This window comes from Fragaria vesca, linkage group LG3, assembly GCF_000184155.1.
Source record: "Fragaria vesca subsp. vesca linkage group LG3, FraVesHawaii_1.0, whole genome shotgun sequence".
NCBI lineage: Eukaryota > Viridiplantae > Streptophyta > Magnoliopsida > Rosales > Rosaceae > Fragaria > Fragaria vesca.
In genome coordinates this window covers 5,232,384-5,257,510 of record NC_020493.1, presented here as the reverse complement: position 1 = coordinate 5,257,510, position 25,127 = coordinate 5,232,384, and the positions used below count along the sequence as shown (strand labels likewise).

At 39.6% G+C, this 25,127-nt stretch overlaps 4 protein-coding genes across 4 annotated transcripts; all 4 read right to left on the bottom strand.

Annotated features, from left to right (window-relative positions):
• Positions 1 to 56: 56 nt before the first annotated feature.
• Positions 57 to 986, bottom strand: LOC101304254 (photosystem I reaction center subunit III, chloroplastic-like). The gene has a single exon (XM_004293677.1). The coding sequence runs from the start codon at positions 874 to 876 to the stop codon at positions 199 to 201; it is 678 nt and encodes a 225-aa protein (XP_004293725.1). The 5' UTR covers positions 877 to 986; the 3' UTR covers positions 57 to 198.
• Positions 987 to 1,634: 648 nt separating this feature from the next.
• Positions 1,635 to 9,478, bottom strand: LOC101303970 (transforming growth factor-beta receptor-associated protein 1-like). The gene is made up of 14 exons (XM_004293676.1): positions 9,425 to 9,478; positions 7,948 to 9,137; positions 7,208 to 7,483; positions 6,876 to 7,072; positions 6,536 to 6,677; positions 5,547 to 5,819; positions 5,357 to 5,429; positions 4,735 to 4,783; positions 4,343 to 4,631; positions 4,096 to 4,151; positions 3,231 to 3,342; positions 2,973 to 3,062; positions 2,580 to 2,750; positions 1,635 to 2,287 (listed from the first exon to the last, which is right to left on the bottom strand). Exons 2-14 carry the CDS (start codon positions 9,088 to 9,090, stop codon positions 2,195 to 2,197), a joined length of 2,964 nt encoding a protein of 987 aa, XP_004293724.1. The 5' UTR covers positions 9,091 to 9,137; positions 9,425 to 9,478; the 3' UTR covers positions 1,635 to 2,194.
• A 1,194-nt stretch (positions 9,479 to 10,672) lies between these two features.
• Positions 10,673 to 13,174, bottom strand: LOC101295609. Its single transcript, XM_004295425.1, has 3 exons — positions 13,154 to 13,174; positions 12,682 to 12,990; positions 10,673 to 12,397 (listed from the first exon to the last, which is right to left on the bottom strand). The coding sequence occupies exons 1-3, from the start codon at positions 13,172 to 13,174 to the stop codon at positions 10,673 to 10,675; spliced, it is 2,055 nt and encodes a 684-aa protein (XP_004295473.1).
• Positions 13,175 to 18,413: 5,239 nt separating this feature from the next.
• LOC101295318 lies at positions 18,414 to 24,986 on the bottom strand. Its single transcript, XM_004295424.1, has 3 exons — positions 24,957 to 24,986; positions 22,616 to 24,430; positions 18,414 to 20,321 (listed from the first exon to the last, which is right to left on the bottom strand). Exons 1-3 carry the CDS (start codon positions 24,984 to 24,986, stop codon positions 18,414 to 18,416), a joined length of 3,753 nt encoding a protein of 1,250 aa, XP_004295472.1.
• Positions 24,987 to 25,127: the final 141 nt, after the last annotated feature.

The following is a 25,127-nucleotide window of genomic DNA, read 5'->3' as shown; positions in this document are numbered from 1 at the left end:
TTTTTTTTTTTTTTTTTGGGGAATGCACCATATATCTATCTATGACTGTTAATTATAAACAAATTAAAGGTAGAAATGTCAAAGTTGGATAGATCAGTTTCGAACACAAGCATTTCATACACATAATCCATGTAAGTTTTACATATTATACAAGAAATTGAAACAAATAAAAACCCAAAATGACCTGAAAAGCTAAGTTTACACGTCCTTGGCAATGAGTTCACCGTTCAACAACTCTCTGTAAGCAGCAATGGGCCAACTGAAGCCTCTGAAAACCAAGCCAGTAGCCAAAGGCACATCAATGATGATCTCCTTCTGTGTTGGCTTCTTGTCATCCCTAATGGCAATCAAGTAGCTCCTTCCAACCCACCCGATCCACCCAGCAATGTAAAGGAACAGAATCCCGGGGGTGATGAACTCACCCCAGTGCCTCTGGTCACCGCTCACAATCAAATGAGGGAGACCATCAGCCCCACAGAGTAAACCCTGCTTGCCGTAGTTGTCAAACCTTCTCTTGGTCTTCTCTATGGTTGCATTGATGGCCAAGGCAGGTGCGCTGTCCGGTGCGTACAGCTTCAATGATGACTCGAGCTTCTTGATCGACTGCTTCTCGCGCTTGGCGAACTGCTTGGAGTCCTTGCATGGGGTTAGCCCTGCGATGTCAGCCATGGCTGGGATAGGAGCTGCGCCCAAGATGATGGAGGAGAGTGCGAGGGCAGCAGAGAAAGTCTGCATTGCTGAAGCAGTGGATATTTTCTCTGGGTTTGGGGTGGCTGAGCACACAGTGACCATGGTCCTTGGCTTTAGGACCAAGGGAGAGCTGAGCTTAGGCTTCAACATGGACTTTGAGAAGTTTGTGGGAATAGTGAGAGACATCTTGATTTACTTCTCCCCCTCTCTCTTTTGGGTTGTGTTTTGTGTTTCTGAGGACTGTGATGAAGAGTAGAGAAGAGGAAGGAGATGAAGATCTGAAAGGGAGAGTGTGGAGGACAGGTTTTTAGATTCTTGGAGGGGAAGATTGGTGGTGTAGGGAAGAAGAGTGAGAGGGATAAGGTGGAGGGAGTAAGGAGGCTGAGTTGGATGGTTGTCATTGGTTGGGTCTGTTTGGTTGTGGGTTACTTAGATTTTCTTTCTATCCATCCTACTATTGAAGCTATCTGTGGATAAAGAGCCAAACAGGTCTACCATGGTCCATGATTTTGTGGAATCTGTGTGCTTTCCACTTGCTTAATCCAGATGTTATATAAGAACTAAGCAGCAAAGAAAGGGAAAAACCCATCTGTAATACTCACTTTGTCCTCTAAACCCAAAAATCTAATTCTACACTGTAAAATGACATCATATTCAAACAAGGACAACATCAGCTAGTACAAGGGATGCTAATTCTTTAGCCCCTTCAATGTTTAACGAAGAAACCATTTACATGGTCTTATTTTCAGTAGATACCAAAAACCCTAAAAAATCATTCAAATATGAATATGAATAGCTGTAGTTAGATTATATAAACAGCCTATGTGAGCTCTGCGATGTTGGAGAATTCAATTAGTGGTCCATGGACCTTCCTAACCTCAGAAATCAACAATGATTGCATACATGTTACAAAAATTTGTCAAAATTTTGAATGTACAACATTGTTTTTAACCTCTGATGATGGGGACTAGAACTCTGATGACAGAAGAGTGTAAACACGAACATCAATGCTCAGTGTATCTACCAGACTGAGCAATGCAGAGTCCTGATCCCTCCAACTTCAGTTATAGATACAGTATCTTGGTCAATATAACAGAGTTATGAAAACTCACAGTTCTATTCTCTGATCTTGAGATGCACGGTGCCATAGAGCAATAATGGTTAGCTGGATCTCAAACTTCTGACACCATGTTTCTTTAGAGCTTCAATCAGGTCACAAATGAACCCAGTAACCGTGACATCATGCTTGCAGTTCTTTTTCCTTTTACAAAGGTGGGATTGATGAGGATAAAACAACTGAACAAGGAACAATGTACTCTCCGTAAAGATTGTTTTCCTCTATGGAACAATACACTAGAAGGTTGGGACTTGGTCTCTTGTCCTCCTATGCGCTTCAGCAATCGCTACCTGAAAGTTCTGGTCCAACGCCTCAAGATACAGCATAAACACAGTGACCACGCAGCCTCATTCTTCTGTCTCATTATAATATCAAAATTCACTGGATTTACCGGGTCACAAGCCAGCCAGGTTTCACTAGGACATCTTGTTTAAAGTTGCGACCAGTGACTGAAGTAGATTCACCCTGGCGACGAAAACACTGCACAACAAAGGATCTTCATTAGATGTTCTCAAGATCATTTAACTTTTTTTTCACCAGTAGAATGTTGAATACTGCAAGGTTGCAGAAATCATAATATGCTATTATTGCCTAGGTCAGGAAACTGGTATGCTTTTACTTTCGTTGCTCAATACAGTGGTCTGGTGAAGGTTTTAGAAAGCAATTCTTTATTTTTTGGTCTGAATTTCAGAAAATAAGTTATGAATGCCTCACTATTGAGATTCCAAAAACAATAAAAATCATAAAATGAGTAAAGGTCAACATGGCCAACCTTATAACAGACTATGGTGTCATCAGGGTACATTGCAAAAAGTTTAGTTCCCAGGCGTGCATGACAAGAATCACAAAGGCTTTCATCATTGATCTGCACATGCCTTGATCTTTCCTCTAATATTGCTAAACTTGCATCGGTATCTAAGGCACGGGCCAGATTGTGCACAATCTGAAAAGCAAACAATTTTAATAGGGAATGAAAATCTCTGCCAAATAAGGGGCCAGCTGGAGAGACTAATCAAATATGACATTACGCTAATGATAACTTCCGACAAAGTACAGCAAAAGGTTAGATTAACTAAAATTCCAGTCAATAATTTTTCTACAGCTCTTCCATGATCTTATGGCGTCATACTAAAGATCTCTGAGAAAAACCAAATGAAAAACTTACACGTCCTTGACGATGATGATGAAGTCTAGCTCTCAACATTCTTAATATAGTCTCAGAAGCAAGTTGAAGGGGCATATCTGGGGACAATCTCTGCAACATTAAACCCAAGAGGCCTCAACAATATAACTCTAATCTCAATGAATTTTCGAAATAAAAAAATCTTAATGAACTGAAGAAATTCTGTGGATTTGTGCAAAGTTCCAGTATTTCTCTGATTCTGTTTAAATTTCCAAAAATAAGAGGAAGAGAATCAGATACCTCCAAGACTTGCAAAGGATCCAATGATTCCCCATGATTGTGGAGTAGGCGAACAGCAGCCTTAAACATAGGCTCCTTCCCATCTTGTGGATCCAAATACATATCAAGTAACCTGAATTCTCACAGCATGAACAAAAAGAAAAATTAGGGAAATAATAAGTTTATCACAGGCATACTTTACATATGCGTGGCAGCACGTGTTTTTAGGTGTTTTCTTTGCTTGTGTGTGCACAATTGGAGAAAGAGAAAGACAGAGAGAAAGAGAACCAACTGCATATAAACATCTGGTCTGCCAATCTCAGCACAATATTGCTCAGCAGCTTCACTGTCTTCTAGCTTCCTAAAAGGCCATTGCACATTAGTTCAAACGTTCTGAACATTGCACCAATGCAGCTTTCACATTTAAATAATGATAATTTTGCATTCAGCTTATGCTACTGAAATACCGTGTTTGGAATTAAACTACAGTAGCTTATGGAAGATGTTTCAATATGCATTGAATTGCAATGAGACTAATGAGCATGATTCAGTTCAGCAGAACAATGAATAAATATACTGTTTCACTGAATGTCATTTTGATAACCTAAAGCTCTTGCTATCATTGCTAGTCATAAATCCATGCAATGCGAAATTACTCAACATAACTTTTCACAACTTACACGATATGATTTAACAAATTCACAAAGCAAACACCTTTATGAAGATAATACTGGAGTATAACATGGATTTTCAATGAGTAAACTAGATAAATAAACAAGAGATGGTGCACAGTCACATGCAAAAGCCATGAGATGATGAGAACCAATTAACCATGAACTTGTTATAACATCCTTGCAGATACCTTACAGAGTAAGAGGAAACTTACAAGGCCAAAATTTGGAGTACCAGTGACTCTTGCCCTAGTTTTTTGTAAAGAATAGCCTGTTGAATAAGTTCAGGATCAGAGACCAGCAGTAGCACTATCATTCAAGGAAGACTAACCATTTTGGCATTCAACATTATCAGTATTAGGGATGAATAAGGCTGGCCTAAAAAGCTAAATCAAAATTAACTTTTCCATGGCCTCATCATATAAAATCAGCATATCCAACCTAAAAAGAACTATGACAGACCTTCTCTGACCATAATTCTGATCCTTCAATCAAGTCGAGAACTTCCTCTGGGTCATACAAGTCTGAAGACAGTAAAAAAATCTGGAGTCGTTCCCGCACAGGACTTTGAAAGATTGCACTTGTGCTACATTCAGAAATGCCCGTCTCCTCTCTTCTTACAGGATCAAGGATTCTGGAGTTAATTTCTGCTTCGAATGATTCAATGGCTGACTTAGCAAGTGAGAGAGCATATATTGTGTGGAACTGAGTGTCATCAGAATCTTGGTCTTCAATCAACCACTGAAGGTACCTGTCCGGATAAAGGACCTCAATGTGAAAAATTTCACTCGAACACAGACAAGAACAATTTTATTGTCAAAGGAAGTGTTTAGTGCAGTATTATAATGACTTACCTTTGAAGTATTTCAACTTTCTTTGGATCAATAGCTGCAATCACTTCCTCTGCAGTCAAAAGAAACATTATCTAAGGATCGAGTACTACATAGATTTCTCTAATAGACTAAACCATTATAATGCTTAATCAATAACCATTAAGTATCTAGATGTCAAATAGAAAAGCAATACCACAATAGTGCAATACAAAAATTATTGGAAAAGGCTGAAAATATGAAAATGAATGTGTAGGTTTGAAATGGTTTTTTGCTCTCTTAAAAAAAAAAAAATAGAGTTTACGTTGTTTACCTTTACCTTTAGATAGAATCAATATACTGATTTTTGAGTTTCAAGTTAACAAGTGACATCTGCCATGATTTACAAATTTCCACTGGGAAAGAATTGGACTATTAGACATGGGACATCAGCAGACCCATAAAAACATAAAAGCTTGTTGAACCTCCAGAGTTTTTTCAAACAAAAACAACCCTATATTACCAATTTAGAAAGAAGAAGAAAAAAAACCTATCACAACCCCAATCCTATAATGACTTCAGGTTTGTTAAATCATGACAACATAGGCATCTGATCAATGAAGTCAACATCAGAACCAAAATTTACTAGGAGAAGATATAGTCGCACCTGGTGGGAGCTGATTGTCTCTTTTCTCCGATGTCAAAATCTGAACTGCAAAGACCTGGTTGATTTCTGCAACCTAACAACACCAACCAGCAGCTGATTAAACATCAGACTTGTGAAGCATAACCTTATCTATAATCACAAACCTTCTAAAAAAACATAGACCATCCACGTTACAGAACAATTGACATACCCATCCAAGATGTTGTAGAACCAGCTGTGAATCAGATGACTCCTCAAGAATCTTTGACGCCTCAGCTGCAGCAGTCTCTTTACCAGAGAGAATATTTGTACCAACACTATGTGAACTACTCTCAGAAGAATGATCTTTCCAAAGGCCGGATGAAAAATTTCTTGCCAAAATGCGCCAGATAGCAAGAGCCTTTGAGCTCATTCCTTTACTTGAATACAGAAAAGCAAGCGTTCGCAAATGCCCAGAGTCATCTAAGAGACTTTCCAACTCCTCCTGCACCGCCCAAAAAAGTTCTTTAATCATCCTTCAAGGGCTCCAGATAAAATTTTCAACACATTGGGATGCTAAGATTTCCCAACTAATCAACATCCTCACAATGCATTGTCTTGAGGCCCACAAATTATGTTACTTTTGATTCCAAAGATTCAAACATAAATAAAATGCCACCAAGACAGTAGTCTAGGACAAGTTTCCCTTTCTAGTTGGTTAAAATCCTAAAACTGTCATCTAAAAATTGAAAACAGATGTGATTCTGGATCCCAGAACCAAAATAATATGACACTGAACATTACCATGGTCCAGTTTGTGTGGAATGTCTTTCTTTTCCAACTACACCATTAATCCACCTATCTCATTTTTATACTCTACAGCACTAATACGTTTTTTCTGATTCAAATTTTGACGTAAATGAATTCTATAATGGTGAAATTAATTTAATAAATTGGGTCTACAACACTGCTTATTTTTCTTATTGTGGATCCCTTCTTATTATTATCTTTGTAATAGTGCAACATGCTTTGGTATTTCAAGTTTTTTCTAACACACTATAATGCATAACAGCTGAACTTTCCTCCAATTTTATGTTTCTCCAATAGATATGTATTCTTTGGAAGTAAAAGTACTTCAAAATGGAAACAAGAGCAAGATCCTTCAGCATTGGAAAAAATGTATCACAGAAAATACTAAAAAGAAGAAATAAGAAAACATACCACAACACAAGAATTTGCAGAAGATACTAGCTTCTCCATTTCATTGACATTATTTAAAGCTCTGTACAAATACATTAATAATGTGTCAACTCCCTCCCTCACTGATGGCGTCAACTCTTTATCACGGGAAACCTCCAAATACCTGTGACAAGAATGTATCCAGAAACATTTACATGTAACAACCAATAACTAAAACCAAATGATAATGAAAATTGTTGCAATATCAAGAAACTCAAAGCTATATAATCTCAATTTGACCCCTACCGTTTCCTAAAGAATAAGCAATAGCAATTCATGGGAAAAATATGTGTGTAACATATAACAAGAATAACGTACACACCTAGTAATTGACTTAATGGCTGACTCCAATAGATCATCTCGGCTTGGCAGTTTAAGGAGAAATGCATCATCTACCACAGTCTCTACACCTGCTTTCCTCAGAAAGATTGCTCTTTGAATCGCCATCAATCCATCATCTACAACATCTTCCAGAGGAGCAGGGGGAGGATGCAAACCCCAATAACGGTTTCTAGGAACCTAAGAACGCAAGTTCAAATGCTAAGGATTACAAAACTCACTCAGTATCAGTACAAATAAGTTAGGGTTTAGAACATCTCTATGAATGTATTAAAGATGCAAATGAGTAAACTACCGGAATCTCCAAAATCATACCAGTAGTGACCATCGATTTGGATCCCTCATTATAAATGGAAATACTTCGGAAGGCTGCATTGTCTCAGACTGCAAAAAGTGATCCACTGCTTCCTCAAAATGCAAGTCAAAAAGTAAGAGAAAACCCACTTGAGCATGAACAAATGACAGCATATCTTTTGATAATTCGCCTTCACACTCAAGCTCCTCCACTAAGGAGATGGCTTCCTTGAAGTTCTTTTTTCTCAACAGATCTTTAATTTGTTCTTCAGAAGGTAACTTCCGATAGCAAATAACCTATAAATTTGCAACATCAAGAGGATAGATGTAAAAAACTCTGAATAATCAACTCAATAATAAGAAAAGGATAAGAGTCAATGTCAACCTCCACTGGTTATCAACCATGTATCAAGTTGACTAGCACAAGCTATCGTGGCAATCATGTCAAAGGAAAACATAAAAATCAAAAGCACTATGAACACATGTTTCAAGTAAGACATTCCGGAAGTTTATTATTAACAACAATAGAAGAGAAGATACTCTTGTCTACATAGAATAAAGTGATTGTAACAAATGGTTTTAGCTCTAATCAAGTTGGAACAAGATTTCCCAGCAGCATCCTAGGTAATTGCAATATACAAATTGTCTTCCATTCAGCGGAAACTATGAAGATTTGATAAAATCATGAAAAACAAAAATACTTGTGATAAATGCTGAAAGAATAAATCCAAATAACCTCTTGGATCAACACTTTTTCATACCTTGGTGGGTGTTGCAACGACAATAAGTTTTCCACTTCCATCTTCCTCATCCGCAACAATACAAGGCCCTCCAACCCCTTCACCACCAAACGTGACCATCTGAACACACCTACCTGTTTTCTTATGATACAGTTCCATCTTTCCATCCTTTGCAACAACCACATATGAAGATATCTCTCCAATAGAATCAGGGTCACGATGGAACACCAAGCTCCCACCAACCGGCTGCCCATGGGCATTTGCGATGATGCCAACATTGTCCACCAACAAGAGAACATTCCATTCTTTACACAGCAATTTAAGCCGTGGTGGACTAGAAACATCTGGTAACGAAAATATCACACCACTTTGTCCCGTAACACAAGAAAACAAAGTATACCCATTGAGTGTGCTCACAATTATCGAATCATTGAGCCATACCATGGCCATAACCCCATCGATACATTGAATTTCTTTTAGAATAACAAAAGACCCATCATCAACGTCTTGATCAATCTTACCTACTCTATTACTCAAAACAAACTCTAACAATATCAATCTTTTACCAATCACGACAGAAAAGACATGATTTCCCACCCGGTGCTGCATTGCTTCTTTCACTTTCAATCCATTTGCTCTTATCCCACCTCCCAACTTTTTCAAAAACCGCTGACTTGTACTCGTATACTCTGATGAACTGCCAGCACCTTCTGACAAATTCGAACACTCTGATTCACTACTTCTTAACCTCCTCGTAATGACAGAAATCCCTCTCAGGAAACTCAACTTCTTCGCCGGCTGCAGCAGAAGTGAATCAACCAAAAACAAAAAGCCATCCAAGAGCACTAAAACCTTCCCAATCTCACCAAACACATGTATATAATCCACCGACGAATTTCCAACCAAAACGTTCCTCACAAACTTAATGTTCTGCAGGACCGAGGGACTACTCGAAGGCTCCGATGCAGATGCAGCATTGAGATCCTTAGGGTCTAGAGAGAACAAAAACAGCCCTCCAAACTGAGTCCCAAGGTAGATTAGACACTCCGAATCCGAGACATTGGAGATAGCAAGGGACCTAACCGGGGCACGAGACTGCTCAGAGAGGTTGAAGTATGAGAGTGGCTCAAGGACAGTGCGAGCTCTCGGCTCAGGCTTGGCCATGGAGTGTATCAAATTCTAGTGCTTTACCATAAAAAATAGCACACAGCCTGAAATTCAAGTAATCCAAAACCAATCACAATGCATATCAATTGAATTACTAGTCAAATTCCAAGGTGAGACTAAATTGAATTACAGTGATGAACAGCAATCCTAATCCTAATGTGAGCATTATTCAATGTTGTTTGCTAGCCCTAAATAACACAGTGATAAATCTACAGCAGCGAAATTCACTAAAACCAAATCCAAATTCGATTCAAGAGGTCATGCTTAATCTATTTGGTGATCGAAATGGATTTGGAGTAAAAAGATAGGAAATTTAAGAGAAGAATCGTACTCGGTAACCTGTGGGTGATCGCCGGAAGTGAACAGAGCAGCAACGACGGAGTTCTTCTTCTTCTTTTTTGCTCTGTTTGAGCTAACGTCAGTTCCTAGATTTCCTCCACCGTCTTTTACCTTTCTTCGTTTTTCTTCTTTATTTTTTAATTTTTTTAAATTTTTTTCATTATATTTTGGGTTTTATATTGACACGCCCTTATTTTCTATTAACACACCTATCTATTTTCTTATCCACAATTTTTTTTTATTTACAAACTTGTTACTTGAATTTGATTGATGATTGGTTCTCACCATATAGAGGATGTGTTAATAACAAAAAAGGGTGTGTTAATAGCACTACACTATATAATGAGCCAATATTTGACTAGATATAACCCGCTTGTGAGCTTTACGAGTTGAGCAAACTCGAATATGGTTTGTTTTATATATGAAGTAGGCTCATAAGAGTTGCTTATAACAAGTTCGAGTTATATGATTTTAATGAGACAATGTATATCACATACAATCTACATGTTATAATACAGTTGATTGGTTAATTTTTTTTTTTTGATAAATATTTAGAATCTTTTGATTGTATGAAGAAAATCTTCATAAACAGGGATGTGATTCGTCTTATGAAGGTAAAAATGATGAATATATAATAACGATGCAATAACCTCTATGTTCTGGTAAATGTTGCATTAATGTCTTTTATGATAGATACTTTGCGGGTTTAAAAGTTGGGAGTTAAGGAGTTCCAACGCTACAAGTTTGAACAAACTATAACAAACCACTTTAATTAAAAGAAAACATTAGTATTTCGATGATCAAGAACAGTCAGCAAGTCCTAAAATTGGAGATTCGGAAGTTACAAAGAAATACGCAAAGAAAATCGAGGGCATTAACAACGTAATTAGTAACTTGAGTATACTGAGCTGTACAAAAGAAGTAACTATGCAATGAGCAGCTTTGTCAATCCCAGACTCTATTGAACTTCTATATTACTACTAATATCAATCCCAATGAAGCCAATTTACCATCAAAAGGAACCAAACAACAGTTTAAAGTTTAAGCCATAGAAAGAACCAACAGCCTCACTCAAGCTTATAACTACTGTCAGAAACTCAGTATTATAACTAGTGCCAAGCAAAGTCTAACTTATTTCCCAGATTGCTTGCTCTTCTGTGATTTTAGCGATAGCCGGTGTTTCAAAAGCACCAACAACCGCAGACCGCTGACTTCCACCACCAACGGGACCAGATGAGACTCATGAGAAGAAATGTTCCATAGCTTGGTAAGCCGCATCGAGAGTCTCATACTTGATCTTGGGGACATTGGCACCCCTAGCTGTAGCCCTCTGTTGAGAATGAGAGCTCATCCCTGCATAGGTGTACAAGTTCATAGAAGCCATTCTATCCATGACTTCTTTAAGCTCAGTTTCAAACGAAAAAGTAAGACCATCCCCAGCTTGAGCTGCTTGTGATGCTAGGACAGTTGCTCTTCGTTCAGCCAAAAGCGCCCGTGCACCTTCCAGATTTCCCATCTCAGCCAACCTTTGTGCCTCTGCAATAGATTCAGCCACCCCAATTCTGTTCCGCTGTCGATCAACCTCCAAAGACACTTCCTTTTCTGCAGGGGAACAAACCTCAGGTCTCAGTATATGTACTCTCTCACCTTGCACCTGCATCAACTCATTTGAAGCAAGATCTTTGTACACGCATGTCACATCTAACAATGGCATCTTAACATGTGAAGCCGAGGGTAGAACTGATAGGTAGACCAGAAACTGTTTCTCCTCTTCTGCATATATGTTTCCAATATCAACAACACCTTGCTGGCCCTCATCAGAAATCTGGCTGACATGTCTCCCTGATGGTATTGAAACAATCTTCACCGCACATGATGCTGACCTTACTGTGAGGCGAAGTTCCTGAGCCACAACATTGAGAAGACCACCAATGCACAAAGCAAAACCATTTTGTATCATGCCAACTGATTCAATGCATGAAAAGGTGCCCCCAGATGCATCAGAAATAGCATGCATAATGTTTGCATCATGCTTCTTGCCAAATCCAAATGTGTGGACTGGGATTTCATGTTGAATGTCACTAGCACAAATTGAAGCGAGCATTTGGTTCAACATTTGGCTTTGGCTTCGACAGTAGCTATCTTTGCCGTCGGATAAGAGGATGATGCTAGCAACTGGGTTCTTTTCCCTTCGATCTTCAAGGACCTTAAATCCTTTCTTGAGTGCTTCAGCAATGCCAGCTCCACGACCTGTTTTAAGTGAGTCGACGGCTAGTATGGCACTTTCACGGCCATCAGCAGTCATCCTTTGGAGAGGAAGAACTCTCTTAGAAGTTGATGAGAATGAGACAATAGAAAGTCTGTCCAAAGGCCCCAAGTTTTCTATGACAAATTTGACAGCACGCTTGACAAGGTTAAGCTTGATGCCTTGCATGCTGGCTCTTACATCCAGAACTGTTACAAGGTCAATGGGCGTACGACCATGGCGCTCACAGTCCTTAAGGGGTGGTGCACGGATGCTAACAAGGACAGGAAACTTTGAGTTAGATTCTGCAGCAGAGATAGCAGAGCACTCTGTATATGTCTTAACTGTCAGATTCTGGTGGGCAGAGGATTGAACAGGTGAGGTCGATGAGTGGAGAGGTTCATCATCAGCGAAGGTAAGTGGCTCAGGAGGGTCCTGCTGTTGCTGCTCAAATGAATACTCAGGATAGTGAGGATAATTCCAATGTTGGAGTTGCTGCAGCATTGGGGACACGACAGATGTCCTGGTCCGTTTAGGAGGAGAAACTTGGAAAGGTACATTAGTCTTGTCCCATTTTGCTCTGCAGACAGGGCAGTGAAGATTTCCATACTGGACATTGTTGGCAATACAAGGGTAGTGGAAACGATGGGAGCATTCAGCAATGAAGATGGCTCGGCCTTGCCCAATCATCAGGCTACGCCAGCAAATACCGCAACTTTCCTGTACATGAAAACAACAAATTAGATCAACCAGTCGGCGAAGGTATAAACAAAAAAGAGTTCCAAATGCTGTTAGCATTACTATTTATCTTATTCTATACCAAAGACGTAAAAACCTCACGAAACTATATCATTACTCGTAGTCTATTTTTCATGGGAAAGAATTAAAAAACTCACAAGCATAACGTACAATACTGATCTATACTTAGACCTCAATCTATATACTTCACAATCTTGAATCTTGATAATGCTGACATTTATACCAAAAGTAACAAAACTACTCACTTGCGGATTAGAACATGGCTGCGGCTGCTCGTTGGCAGTACCATGATTAGCACGCCTAACAATCAGTGTATCGGCACCCATTTGAATCCCATTCAGAGCTGCACAAGCAATGTCTGTAACCAAAACATCCTGGTACACAAAATAGGCAGCCTTTTTGTCGATTCGTGTACTTAAATCTGTCACTAGCTGAAAACTGCGAAGGGGTCCAAAGGACTCAAGCAACTCTCTGATCTGTTCTTCCTTAAAGTAATATGGTAACCCACCAAGAAAAACTTGATCAGGAACCTCAAGCCCACCAGCAGCAGAACCCTGTGGTAAACAAAACCATATCATTCCTAGTCAGTAAAACTCACACTCTTAAAGATATACTTCATAAAGTTCACAATAAAGACTGAAACTTTAAGTCTTCAACAACGAAATTCTTCATAGATGCTCCAAAAAAATCAGAGACAAAAAGTAAAATAGTACTTACTTGAACAGATGCAGTAGCCATATAGGAAAACAGGGTTGGAGCGATCAACAGGGTCAAATCTGCGTCAAAAGAGAGAGAATTTGTGTGTCAAAACAAAATCTCTTAAGAAGTTGTGTGCCAAAGGAAGCTTTTGGCCTTTTGGGTTTCTTTGGCTTCCATTATTACATGGGTATTTAAGATTTCCCTGATCTGCCCCTACACGGTTGTGAGAAACCAATGACATAATAAAGGTTAAATAAGACAGAAAAGAAAGGGTGTTTTGGACCCAGGAAAGAGTGACGGCGGTTTCTCTGTAAAGAGCTACTCGGCGTCGCCGGGTTTTCTCATCGGCGACGAAACGGAGATGTTAGATTATACACAGAGAGTGACAATGAGGAAAAGAAAAGATATTTGTATGTAAACAAAAGCATAATGCAAGAACAAGAACGGACTCTAAACTTGATCGATCATATATTATGAGTGCGTGTGTATGAATCAGAGATAGTGATAAGAGTAAGAGGATGAAAGAAACTGACCTTGGAGAGCTTCGGGATTGTGAGGGATGTCGATGAGTTGTTGTGATGAGGAATCGGAGGAGAAGCTGGAAGTTTGGGAGTGAGAATTTGTTTTTTCAACTTCTTCCGCACACAATCAATTTTAACCCTCTTTTACTGCTCATTGATCTTATATATACTTTAAAGCCCGTTTTGGCCACTTTTTTTTTTATTTTACTAAATTGGACTTTTAAGCCCATGTAGTCATTTTTCTTTCAATACCGTAATATATAATATATAATAATCACATGTCAGAATGACGCATTACAAGGTCTCCAAACCTTTACACTTGACAGTTGACACATTTCAGTTCACTTGGTCTGCAGAGCTCGAAACATGTTTCAAACAACAAAGATAACTAAATAGATTGCAGCTTTTTTTAAAGCGCTCAATTACGGTACTCCAGCCAACCACCATTGGCTTTGGACGCGTTTGATGTTAGAAACTTAGAATAGCAACTCTGATACAAGATGTTCCAGGAAAGCTCATTCCCCTGAGTAACTCATTCAAATTCTCCGGAACTCCAAACACTATAAATACACACACTTCTACTCTTTCATTCCATCATCACCAGTAGAAACATCGATCTCCTATAGTTTCCTTCATACATCTTTTCAAAACAAACCACAAAAGCACAGAGATCTTCTTCTCACTTGTATTGAGAGATGGCTGGAAGCCAGGCATATCCTATAGCACCATCAAATAGTTACGTACATAAGAAGTGATGGAGAGTCTTCGGTATCCGAAGATGAGCTCAAGCTCAAGAAGAGAATCAAGTTGTTTACTTGTATTGGTATCTTCATTGTGTTTCAAATCATAGTGATGACAGTATTTGGTCTCACTGTGATGAAAGTTAAGACCCCAAGGCCAGGTTGGGTGAAATCAACATCCAAAGTCTCAACTCTGTCCCTGCAACACCTTCATTTGATGCAATGTTCACAACCCAAGTAAGGATCAAGGACACAAATTGGGGTCCATATAAGTTCAATGCAGGTACTGCCACATTTTTGTACCAAGGTACGACTATAGGGCAAGTTGTCATTCCTAAGAGCAAGGCCGAAATGCGTTCAACCAAGAAGATCAATGTTGAGGTGACTGTTGTTGAGATATGAATCTCATATCAGAATTATGAGACATTGCTTGTGGTTTTATAAGAGTTTGGGTCACTCCACCCATTGTCAATTGGTTTTGGATGTGAACCCCATACTATTTTATCATGGTATCAGAGCAGGTTACCCATGTCCACGTGGTGAAGCCCAATGACCACACGAACTCCACGTCACCCCAAATAGTTGTCCATGTGTTAGGGTTGAAAATTCGCCACACGTGCGGGGGCGTGTTGAGATATGAATCCCACATCAGGAATATGAGATATTGTCTGTGAGTTTATAAGGGTTTGAGCCACTCTACCCATTAACAATTGATTTTAGATGTGAACCCCAGATTACTTTATCAACTGTGAATACTAATGCACTGCCGTGCTGAGTAGTTCTACACTACACTCATTAGTGAATTGAGCAGTGGGGTGTACTTTATCAACTGTGAATACTAATGCACTGTACTCATCAGTGAATTGAGCAGTGGGGTGTTGACTAATTGAGCAACCAAGTTCAATTGAAAGGAAAAGTCGAATTGGTGCTCATAATGAAGAAAAATAAGAATGCAGCAATGGACTGCACCATAGCATTTGATCTGTCTACCAAAATAGTCAAAACTTTAAAGTGCAAGTGATCATCAATCGCAGAAGCCAAGCAGTGAGTGCAGGAAGGTGGAGCTAAGCCGTATCTCCAGCTAGTATTTTATTGGCTATCAACAGATGATCAAAGACTTGATATTCTATTGTGCTGTTAGTCTTTTATGCTTTGTTTTTTTGTAAATTTTGGATATGTTGTAGAGATATATAATTATATAGATACAGAACATCAATTTCTGAACTCAAAACAATAGCTAGCATTTGAGCTTGAATTATCATGGGACGATATGAAGGTAGTAGTACCTTGGGAATCTCATCATGTCTGCACAGGTTTGTGTGGGATTCAGCTTGATTTTATTTTCTATTTTCTTCAAGACAAAAAGTCAGTAATACCCTCATTTATCCGGATTATTTACTGGTAAGTTCCCCTGTCGTTTCCGGCCTTCTTCGGCTAACTTCGGAAACTTCTGGACATATCAGCGTGTACACGGTGTTTTGCAGGTTAAGAAGCTGGTCTCGAAAACGCCAGAAACGTGTATGAGCCGCTGGGAAACGCATCTATAAATAAACCGGATACGCGGGAGTAATATTGACTTTTCGTCTCAAAGAAGAAAAATATAAGAAAGTTGGAAAAAAAACAGCCGAAAAGTCATTATTGCCCCAAGTTTCCAATTTATTTACAGATATGATTTCGGCCGTTTCCGACCTTCTCCGGCCATCTCTGGCCATTTCCGAGCATAACAGCACATTCAAGGTGGCTTGAAGGTTAAGAAACTGGTCTCGAAAACGCCGGAGACGCCCGGAAACGTGTCGGAAACGCATGAAAACAAGTCCGTAAATACACAGGATACATGGGGGTGATACTGACTTTTAGTGTCTAAGAAGAAAAATAAAAGAAAGCTAAAACAGCCGAAAGTCAGTATTGCCCCCTGGTTTCCGGATTATTTACGGATATGGTTTCAGCCATTTTCAACATTCTCCGACCATCTCTAAAAATTTTCCTGGCAGAACAACTCGTAAAAAAAGGGGCTTGAAGTTTGAGTAAATAGTTTCAGAAACATCGGAAACTCGTTAGAAACGCGTCGGAAACGCTCGAAAACGCGTCCATAAATACACATGATACGCGGGGGTAATAATAACTTTTCGCCTCTAAGAAAAATAAAAGATAGTTGAAACATCCAAAATTCATTATTGCCCCAAGTTTTCCGGTTTATTTACGGATACGTTTCCAGCCTTCTCTGACCATTTCCGGCCATAATATGCGTATAAGGTGGCTAGAAAATTAAGAATTTGGTGTTGGAAAGGTCGGAAACTTGTTGAAGACGCCCGAAAACACGTCAGAAACGCTTGGAAACACGTCTGTAAATAGAATGAATATGTGGGGGTAATACTGACCTTTCGCCTCTTAGAAGAAAATAAAAGAAAGCTGAAACAGCCTAAAGTCATTATTGCCCCGAATTTTCCGGTTTATTTACGGATACATTTCTGACCGTTTCCGGCCTTCTCCGGCCGTCTTTGGCCATTTTCAACCATATCAGCGCGTACAAGGTGGTTTGGAGGTTATGAAACTGGTCTGAGAAACGCCGAAAACTCGTTGGGGACACCCGGAAACACGTTGGGGACGCCCGGAAACATGTTGGAAACGCCCCGAAACGCGTTTGTAAATACACCGGAAACTTAGGGACAATACTAATTTTTCAACTCTAATGTTTAGTAATTTGCATAAACAACAAGAGCGCGCAACGAGTTTATGTCCTTGGCAATGCAATGCGCCACGGAAGGCCTCTGCTCCACCCCAAACCCCACACCGTCGCCGCCGCTTCTGAACTGGGAGACAAATAAGATCAGTTTGGGCATCTTTGGTGCATTTTCGTTACTTTGGCTAACCCGGCCTAAAACCTTTCATGGATCAAATGCCTCACAGTAAAAGAAGCACTATGTTCGACTATCAGTAACTGGAATAAGAAAAATTAAGTGACGAGGTTCGAAGTGTTGGGAATAGCAGTGCATTTTGACCTTTGTAACAAGGATGATTATTATTGAATGCTAGTTGAAGTTGATAAGATTTAAAATGAATAATGATAATACAGGCAGAATGTTTCACATCCAGTTTCCTTTTCTAGTTTCAAGTGCTAAACTAGGAGGAGGAACTTGGCAAATTAAAAGTTGTTCGACGTACGTGGAACTGTAACTGTGTGTATGTAATTAGTACCAACTTATATTTCACGTCCGAGTGTCCGACACTCTCGACACGCTGATACGTACCCGATACGGCAAAAAACGTGTCCGACACGTCACCATGTTGACTTTTTCGACACGTTGACTTTTCCGACACGTTGACCGGCCTAACACGTCTATTTATGACACGCCACGTCAGTTTTTATCACTTCAAAAAACATAAAAATAAATAAATAAATGGGCGCAGTAGAGGCCCGTCGCGTAGTCGCAGGAAAGTCAGGAAACATCGCAGACGAAGAAAATGACGAAGTAATTAATCGATGGGTTCCTTATTTCCTGTATAATTATATGAAATTTTGAGTATAATTATATTATAGTATCTTTTTTATTTATTAAAAATGCCGTGTTCAAGCCGTGTCGGAAACTCAAATTTTGAGTTTTGTCATGTCGCCGTGTCGTGCCGGGTCGTGTCGCCGTGTCCGTGCAACTGAGCTACCAATAGATCTTAGCAACCGAAGTCAGCTAACTGTGATCATCCCACTGAAGCCAATCATTCCATAACAATGTCTCAGATATACTATATAGGTCTGAACAATCTAATAAGTTCTTTCAGAATTCTCCATTCTGTTGAACTATATATTATTGGTGGAATTGTAAGAATTCCCTTGTAGAATGTCACATTGCACATGTTATGATCGAAATCAATACATGAAGCTAATAAGACAAAGCTAATCCGAACTGCAGAAACAGGAGGCATTATAACTTGAAGTCTTGAACTATTTACGAAATTTTCACACACGCCAGGTTGAAGACAACTTCTACCAGAATTATTACTAGTGCTAAAACGAGGTGGAGCTTAGACGTAATATGGTCCAGGTTGATTTCTATTCTGTGATCTTCGTACCATTCTGACCATAGCAGGCGTCTCGAAAACACCAACCGCGACAGATGGTTGATGCAATTCACCTGGAGCAGCATTAAGAGCCGAGGCAAGTGGTTGATGGAATTCACCCGGAGCAGCATTGAGAGCCGTATAGGAACTGCGACTACGGAGGCCCCTCCTCCTGCCCCCAACTGAACCTGCATTGAGACAGGAGGCACTTGCGTCACCCCTAGTACTGGCCCTTTGTGACATATGGGAACTGTTTACTGCAAGAGAATAAGCACGCCCGGTTTGTTTATACAACTTCATACTTGCCATTCTTTCCATGACTTCTCTAAGCTCAGTTTCAAACAAATTACTGTGATAATCCCCAGCTTGGGATGCTGGAGATGTTAAGAGCATTTCTTTCCGTTGAGCCAAAAGAGCCTGTGCAGCCTCCAGATTTCCCATCTCAGCCAACCTTTGTGCCTCAGCAATAGCTTCCGCCACCAAAATTCTGTTGCGCTGCCGATCAACCTCCAAAGACACTGTCTTTTCAGCAGGGGAACAAACCTCAGGTCTCAGTATCTCTATTTTCTCACCTTGCACCTGGATGAACTCATTTGAAGCTAGATCTTTGTACATGCACAACACCTCTAACAACGACGTCTTAGTATGAGGAGCTGAGGATTCTGGAACAAAGAGGTAGACCAGAAATTGTTTCTGCTCTTCAGCATACATATTTCCAACATGAATAACACCTTGCTGACCCTCATCAAAAATCTCATTCACGTGTCTCCCTGACGGTATTGCTAATATCTTCACCCCAGGCGATGCTGACCTTAGTGTCAGGCGAACTTCCTGAGCCACAACACTGAGAAGACCACCAATACACAGAGCAAAGGAATCTTGTATCATTCCAACTGATTCAATGAACGAAAAGGTGCCACCTGACACATCAGATATAGCATGCATAATGTTGGGATCATGGTCGTAGCCAAATCCAAATGTGTGGACTGGGATTTCTTGTTGCATGTCACTAGAACGAATCGAATTAGGCAACTGGTTTAACAGTCGATTTGCAGTTATATTGTAGGTATCTTTGCCATCAGATAAGAGGATGATACTGGAAACTGGATTTCTTTCCCTTCGATCTTCAAGGACTTTAGATCCTTTCCTGAGTCCTTCTGCAATGTTTGTTCCACCATCTGCTCTAAGAGACTCAATGGCTATAACGGCACTTTCACGGCCATCAACTGTCATTCTCTGCAGAGGAAAGACTCTTCTAGAACTTGATGAGAACAAAACTATAGAAAGTCTATCCGAAGGCCCCAAGTTTTCTATGACAAATCTGACAGCTTGCTTGAGAAGGGAAAGCTTTGTGCCTTCCATGCTGCCACTTACATCTAGAACTGTTACCAGATCAATGGGAGTACGACCATGGCCCTCAGAATCCTGAAGGGGCGGTGCAAGAATGCTGACAAGTACAGGAAAATTTGGGATTGATTCTGCACAAGAGATTGCAGAGGACTCTGTATGAGTCTTAACTGTTATATTCTGAGGGGCAGAGGATTGAATGGATGAGGTGCACTGTGGGAGAGGTTCATCGTCAGAAAAGGTAAGTGGCTCAGGAGGTTCCTGCATGTACTGGTGCTGTGGATAACACCAACGGGTTGGCTGCTGCGATGGGAAGTGAGTGCCCATGTTGTTGTTCTGAGGAGGGGGAACCTGGAAAGGTACATTATCCTTATTCCACTTCGCTTGGCAGACAGGGCAGTGAAGATTCCCAAGCTTGGCATTGTTGAGAATGCAATAGTAGTGGAAAATGTGCGAGCACTCAGCAGTGAAGATGCCTTCACTTGGCACTCTTGCCAGGCCACTCCTACAAATGCCACAATTGTTCTGTATTGGAAAACAACAAGTTAATAGAACAATCAATCGGTCATCAGAATGCCAGACCAGTAAAATGTACTCAAAAACAAAAATTTAAAAGCTGTTCACATCTCATGAATAACACAAAACAAAAGGCTTCATCAACGACATAGAATGAACACATTAACTTTGCGACATCCCTACAAAAACAAAGGAATTTACCATGTAAATGACTAGCCTTAAGCCCTTAATTCTGTCAAGATTCACAAGTCATGATTAACTAGAAGCATATATTGGCAACATGAGAAGGTGTGATAATATTGTGAGCTATTTAAGCAAAACTGTAAATACACTGCAATAAACAAAGTATTATTTAGAAAAAATACATTAATTCCAAGGCAAAAAAGTACCTCAAACTAAGAACAGATTTCCAAATAGGTATGGCTGGAATGTAGTATAAGAAAACCGATATGTTTGAAAAGAGAATTCTATTGTGGAAAAGCCTTGCAATAATACTACATGGTTTGTTTATAAAAATCCCAGAAAACTTCACATAAAAATTTCAGAAACCTCACAAGACTAAACGAATGATTTATAACATTTGTAAAACCTTAACGGCTTAACCTATAGAATTCAGTCTCTCTAACGGAGTGAGAGATAAAAGATCGGTTCTTTAACAATATTCCTAGTAGATACCAAAATTTTGACCCAAAATATCTCACAGTTACTGACTTGATCAGATGCAGCCTCAGTTGAATTCATGTTTGGAGTGGTCTAACAACCCTTTAAGCACCAACCACTAGAATAGAGAATAAGGATTGTGATTATCAGCAAGAGTTTTGTAGAGCTAAGGAAACATTCAGCTTCACAAGGTATTGTATTCTTTGAAGAAATGAGTCTTTATATGTGAGGCTTTGAGAGTTTCCTTCACCCCCAAGATATGATCAATTTGCATAGCAATCATCGTCGATTATACTAAAAATGTAAAATATAACAATAAACCAATTGAGCCTACTTACCAATTTCTTAACTATACGTCAATACATACGCAAACTGAAAGAGATGTTCTTAACCTTTGTAAGAAACCATAGCATATGAACTGTAAATGAGATGCAGAGCGAGGGGTATCTTCGTCAAAATGTGATGATGGGTTCCTAAGTTGAAACAACTGGCAGGTGCCTCCAAGTTTTTCATAGGTAAAACACAACACCTTCAGAAACAACAAAATGAAAACATGATTTTATACAAACAAGAACGACGGAAAAGTTGATCAATCATATTTCTATATGAACAAAGAAAGTGATGTTCCAAAGGACAAAAGCAATGACAATAATCACAGTAATAATGAAGGGATAAGACTGACCTTGATGAGTTGATGGGTAGATATTATGTATTTCCTGATCTCTTCTGGGTTTTCAGTTCTCAGATAACCACAATGTCTCTGGTTTTGCATTTCTGAATCATCTCAAAAAGCCCAATTCTTTATTTTTTGAACTGATCGATCTAGGTTCTTGAAAAAGGGTCAATTCTGAATCTTTCAGCTTGGAAGGAGGTAAAGTTTTGTTTGTAAAAACTTCCCGTTTTCTTTATCAGTGAAATTAAGGAGCTGGGAGAGATTCTAAATTGAGAGAGAAGATCATACTTTGATGGTTTAACCCATTACTGTATATACTGTGAAGCCCATATACCCATTAATACTGACCAAATTTCCTAACTTGTTAGTGGTTACTTGTTAGATTTGATATTTTAGATGTACTTTAGCACAGAGGTTCTGTCACATATTACTAATAATGGAATACCACGTTGATATGTTCAAAATCATTGGACTACATTCTTGATATATGTCAAAATCCCATTTGGTTTTACATCAGTCTAAAAAGTGTGAATGTAACTACTACATGGGGCTGGGTATGGTAAGAGTCTATGAGCCTAGGAAGCTCTTAAGAAAATAGTCAATAAAAAAAATAAAAAATCCTATGATGAATGTTAAGGGCCTGTAGCCTGTAGGGGAAGCTTGAGAATAACAACCCATGATATTCCAAAGGGGAAGCTTCAGTATATAAATTTCAAGAAAAATCCACAATCTTCTACTTACAGCAGGATATATTCTGATCTTATTAGAAGCTAGCTACAGAGAGCAAATAGCAAAGGAGCAACACACAAACAGCACAAAAGAACATACTATACAAAATCACACACACATACTAGACCAGATTTAAACAAGCAGGCTGAAGGCTACTTCTGCCAGAATTGTTACCAGTGCCAAGGAAGTGGAGTTAGACTTGGTGTGGCTCAGATTGATTCCTCTTCTGTGATTTTTCTACCATTCTGAGCATAGCAGGTGTTTCAAAAACACCAACAGCAGCAGGTGATTCACCTGTAGCAGCACCTGATTCGGCAGCTCTGCGAGCTCCAAAACTCCCCTTTTGGACAACCCTGCAACCTGAGAATCCTGTGTCACCCCTAGCTGTGGCCCTTTGCAACTTATGGGAACTGAGTCCTGAGAGAGCATAAGCACGCCCACTTCTTTTATACAACTTCATACTTGCCATTCTATCCATCATTTCTCTAAGCTCTTGTTCAAACAAATTACTGTGATAATCCCCAGCTTGGGATGCCGGAGAAGTTGAGAGAAATTCTTTCCGTTGAGCCAAAAGAGCCTGTGCACCCTCCAGATTTCCAATCTCAGCCAACCTCTGTGCCTCAGCTATAGCTTCAGCCACCAAAATTCTGTTGCGCTGCCGATCAACCTCCAAAGACACTGTCTTTTCAGCAGGGGAACAAAACTCAGGTCTCAGTATCTCTATTTTCTCACCTTGTACCTGCATCAACTCATTTGAAGCTAGATCTTTGTACATGCAAAAAACCTCTAATAATGACGTATTAGTATGTGCAGCTGCCAATTCTGGAACTGTTAGGTACACCAGAAATTGTTTGTCCTCTTCTGCATACATATTTCCAACATGAACAACACCTTGCTGACCCTCATCAGATATCTCATTTACATGTCTCCCTGATGGTATTGCTAAAATCTTCACCCCAGGCGATGCTGACCTTACTGTTAGACGAACTTCCTGAGCCACAACACTTAGAAGACCACCAATACACAGAGCAAAGGAGTCTTGTATCATTTCAACTGATTCAATGAACGAAAAGGTGCCACCTGACACATCAGATATAGCGTGCATAATGTTGGGATCATGGTCGTAGCCAAATCCAAATGCGTGAACTGGGATATCCTGTTGCATGTCACTAGAACGAATTGAAGCAGGCAATTTATTCAACAGTTGGTTTGCACTTCTATTGTATGTATCTTTGCCATCGGATAAGAGAATGATGCTAGAAACTGGGTTTCTTTCTCTTCGATCTTCAAGGACCTTAGTTCCTTTCTTGAGCCCTTCTGCAATCTTAGTTCCACCATCTGCTCGAAGAGACTGAATGGCTAGAATGGCACTTTCACGGCCATCAACAGTCATTCTTTGGAGCGGAAAGACTCTTCTAGAACTTGATGAGAAAGAAACTATTGAAAGTCTATCCAAAGGCCCCAAATTTTCTATGATAAATGTGACAGCTTGCTTGAGAAGGGAAAGCTTTGTGCCGCTCATGCTGCCACTTACGTCTAGAACTGTTACAAGGTCAATTGGCGTACGACCATGGCTCTCAGAATCCGGAAGGGGCGGTGCACGAATGCTGACAAGGACAGGAAAATTTGGGTTTGATTCTGCAGCAGAGATAGCAGGCAACTCTTTATGAGTCTTAACCGTTATATTCTGTGGCGCACAGGATTGAATGGATGAGGTGGACGATGGGAGAGGTTCATCGTCTGAGAAGATAGGTGGCTCAGGAGGATACTTAGGTTCCTGCATGCATTGGTCCTGAGGAAAATACACATGGGGTTGTAGCTGCGATCGGAATGGAAGGAGAAGAGGGATTGCACCCAAGTTATTGTTTTGAGGAGGAGGAACTTGGAAAGGCACATTATCCTTGTTCCACTTTGCTCGGCAGATTGGGCAGCAAAGATTTCCAAGCTGGACATTGTTGGCTATACAAGGGTAGTGGAAGCAATGCGAGCACTCAGCAGTGTAGATGGCTTGGCCTTGCTCTGTTGTCAGGCTACTCCTGCAAATGCCACAATTGTGCTGTATGGGAAAACAACAATATTCAGTTAGCTATCAGAAGGCGAAACCAATAAAACTTAATCAATAACAGAAATCTAAAAGGCTGTTTAAACACATACACACAACTATTTGGAGGGTTTCCCAGGAAACACAAAGAAAAGGATTCATTAACCACATTGAATGTAGAAACTAACTTTATGACATCCCGACAAAACCAGAGGAATTTTACCACTCAAATAGTTAGTTTATAATTCAATCAAGCTTCAAAAGTCGCAACCAAAACATAGTACTGTTTAGAACCTTGTTTACTAATCACAAGACATAAGAATGTCCCAAAATGAACAAATTACTAAATGAACTAAATATGGCTAGAAGGTAGTATAAAGAAGGCAGAGGATAATGTTGTCAACTAAAGCACAAATCTATATACATACAAAAGGGGATTTCTTTTGTACCTCATCCTAAAAGATAAAAAGCCTTGCAATACTAAATTGTTATATATTTCTCATACAAAAACTTCAATCCTAAAAATCTTAAAATTACTGACTTGATAAGATGCAGCATCAAACGGATCCATGCTTGGAATGATCAAACAAGTGCTTAAACACCAAACACCAGGAAGACAGAACAAGTCTATGCGATTTGTTATCAGCTAAAATTGTCAGAACAAAGAAAACTCAAAACTGCATCCTCAAAAAGTATTATACTAATTCTTTGA

Excerpts from the sequence above, each read along its gene's own strand:
- LOC101304254 (XM_004293677.1), bottom strand. The coding sequence starts at position 876 with ATGTCTCTCACTATTCCCACAAACTTCTCAAAGTCCATGTTGAAGCCT.
- LOC101303970 (XM_004293676.1), bottom strand. The coding sequence starts at position 9,090 with ATGGCCAAGCCTGAGCCGAGAGCTCGCACTGTCCTTGAGCCACTCTCA. Across the intron at positions 7,484-7,947 it reads TCGTTGCAACACCCACCAAG|GTTATTTGCTATCGGAAGTT; the intron begins GTATGAAAAAGT and ends GCAAATTTATAG. Across the intron at positions 4,784-5,356 it reads AGACAATCAGCTCCCACCAG|AGGAAGTGATTGCAGCTATT; the intron begins GTGCGACTATAT and ends TTTTGACTGCAG.
- LOC101295609 (XM_004295425.1), bottom strand. The coding sequence starts at position 13,174 with ATGGCTACTGCATCTGTTCAA. Across the intron at positions 12,991-13,153 it reads TGGCTACTGCATCTGTTCAA|GGTTCTGCTGCTGGTGGGCT; the intron begins GTAAGTACTATT and ends TGTTTACCACAG. Across the intron at positions 12,398-12,681 it reads AGCCATGTTCTAATCCGCAA|GAAAGTTGCGGTATTTGCTG; the intron begins GTGAGTAGTTTT and ends TTTCATGTACAG.
- LOC101295318 (XM_004295424.1), bottom strand. The coding sequence starts at position 24,986 with ATGGATCCGTTTGATGCTGCATCTTATCAA. Across the intron at positions 24,431-24,956 it reads TTGATGCTGCATCTTATCAA|CACAATTGTGGCATTTGCAG; the intron begins GTCAGTAATTTT and ends TTTCCCATACAG. Across the intron at positions 20,322-22,615 it reads CACCTGCTATGCTCAGAATG|AACAATTGTGGCATTTGTAG; the intron begins GTAGAAAAATCA and ends TTTCCAATACAG.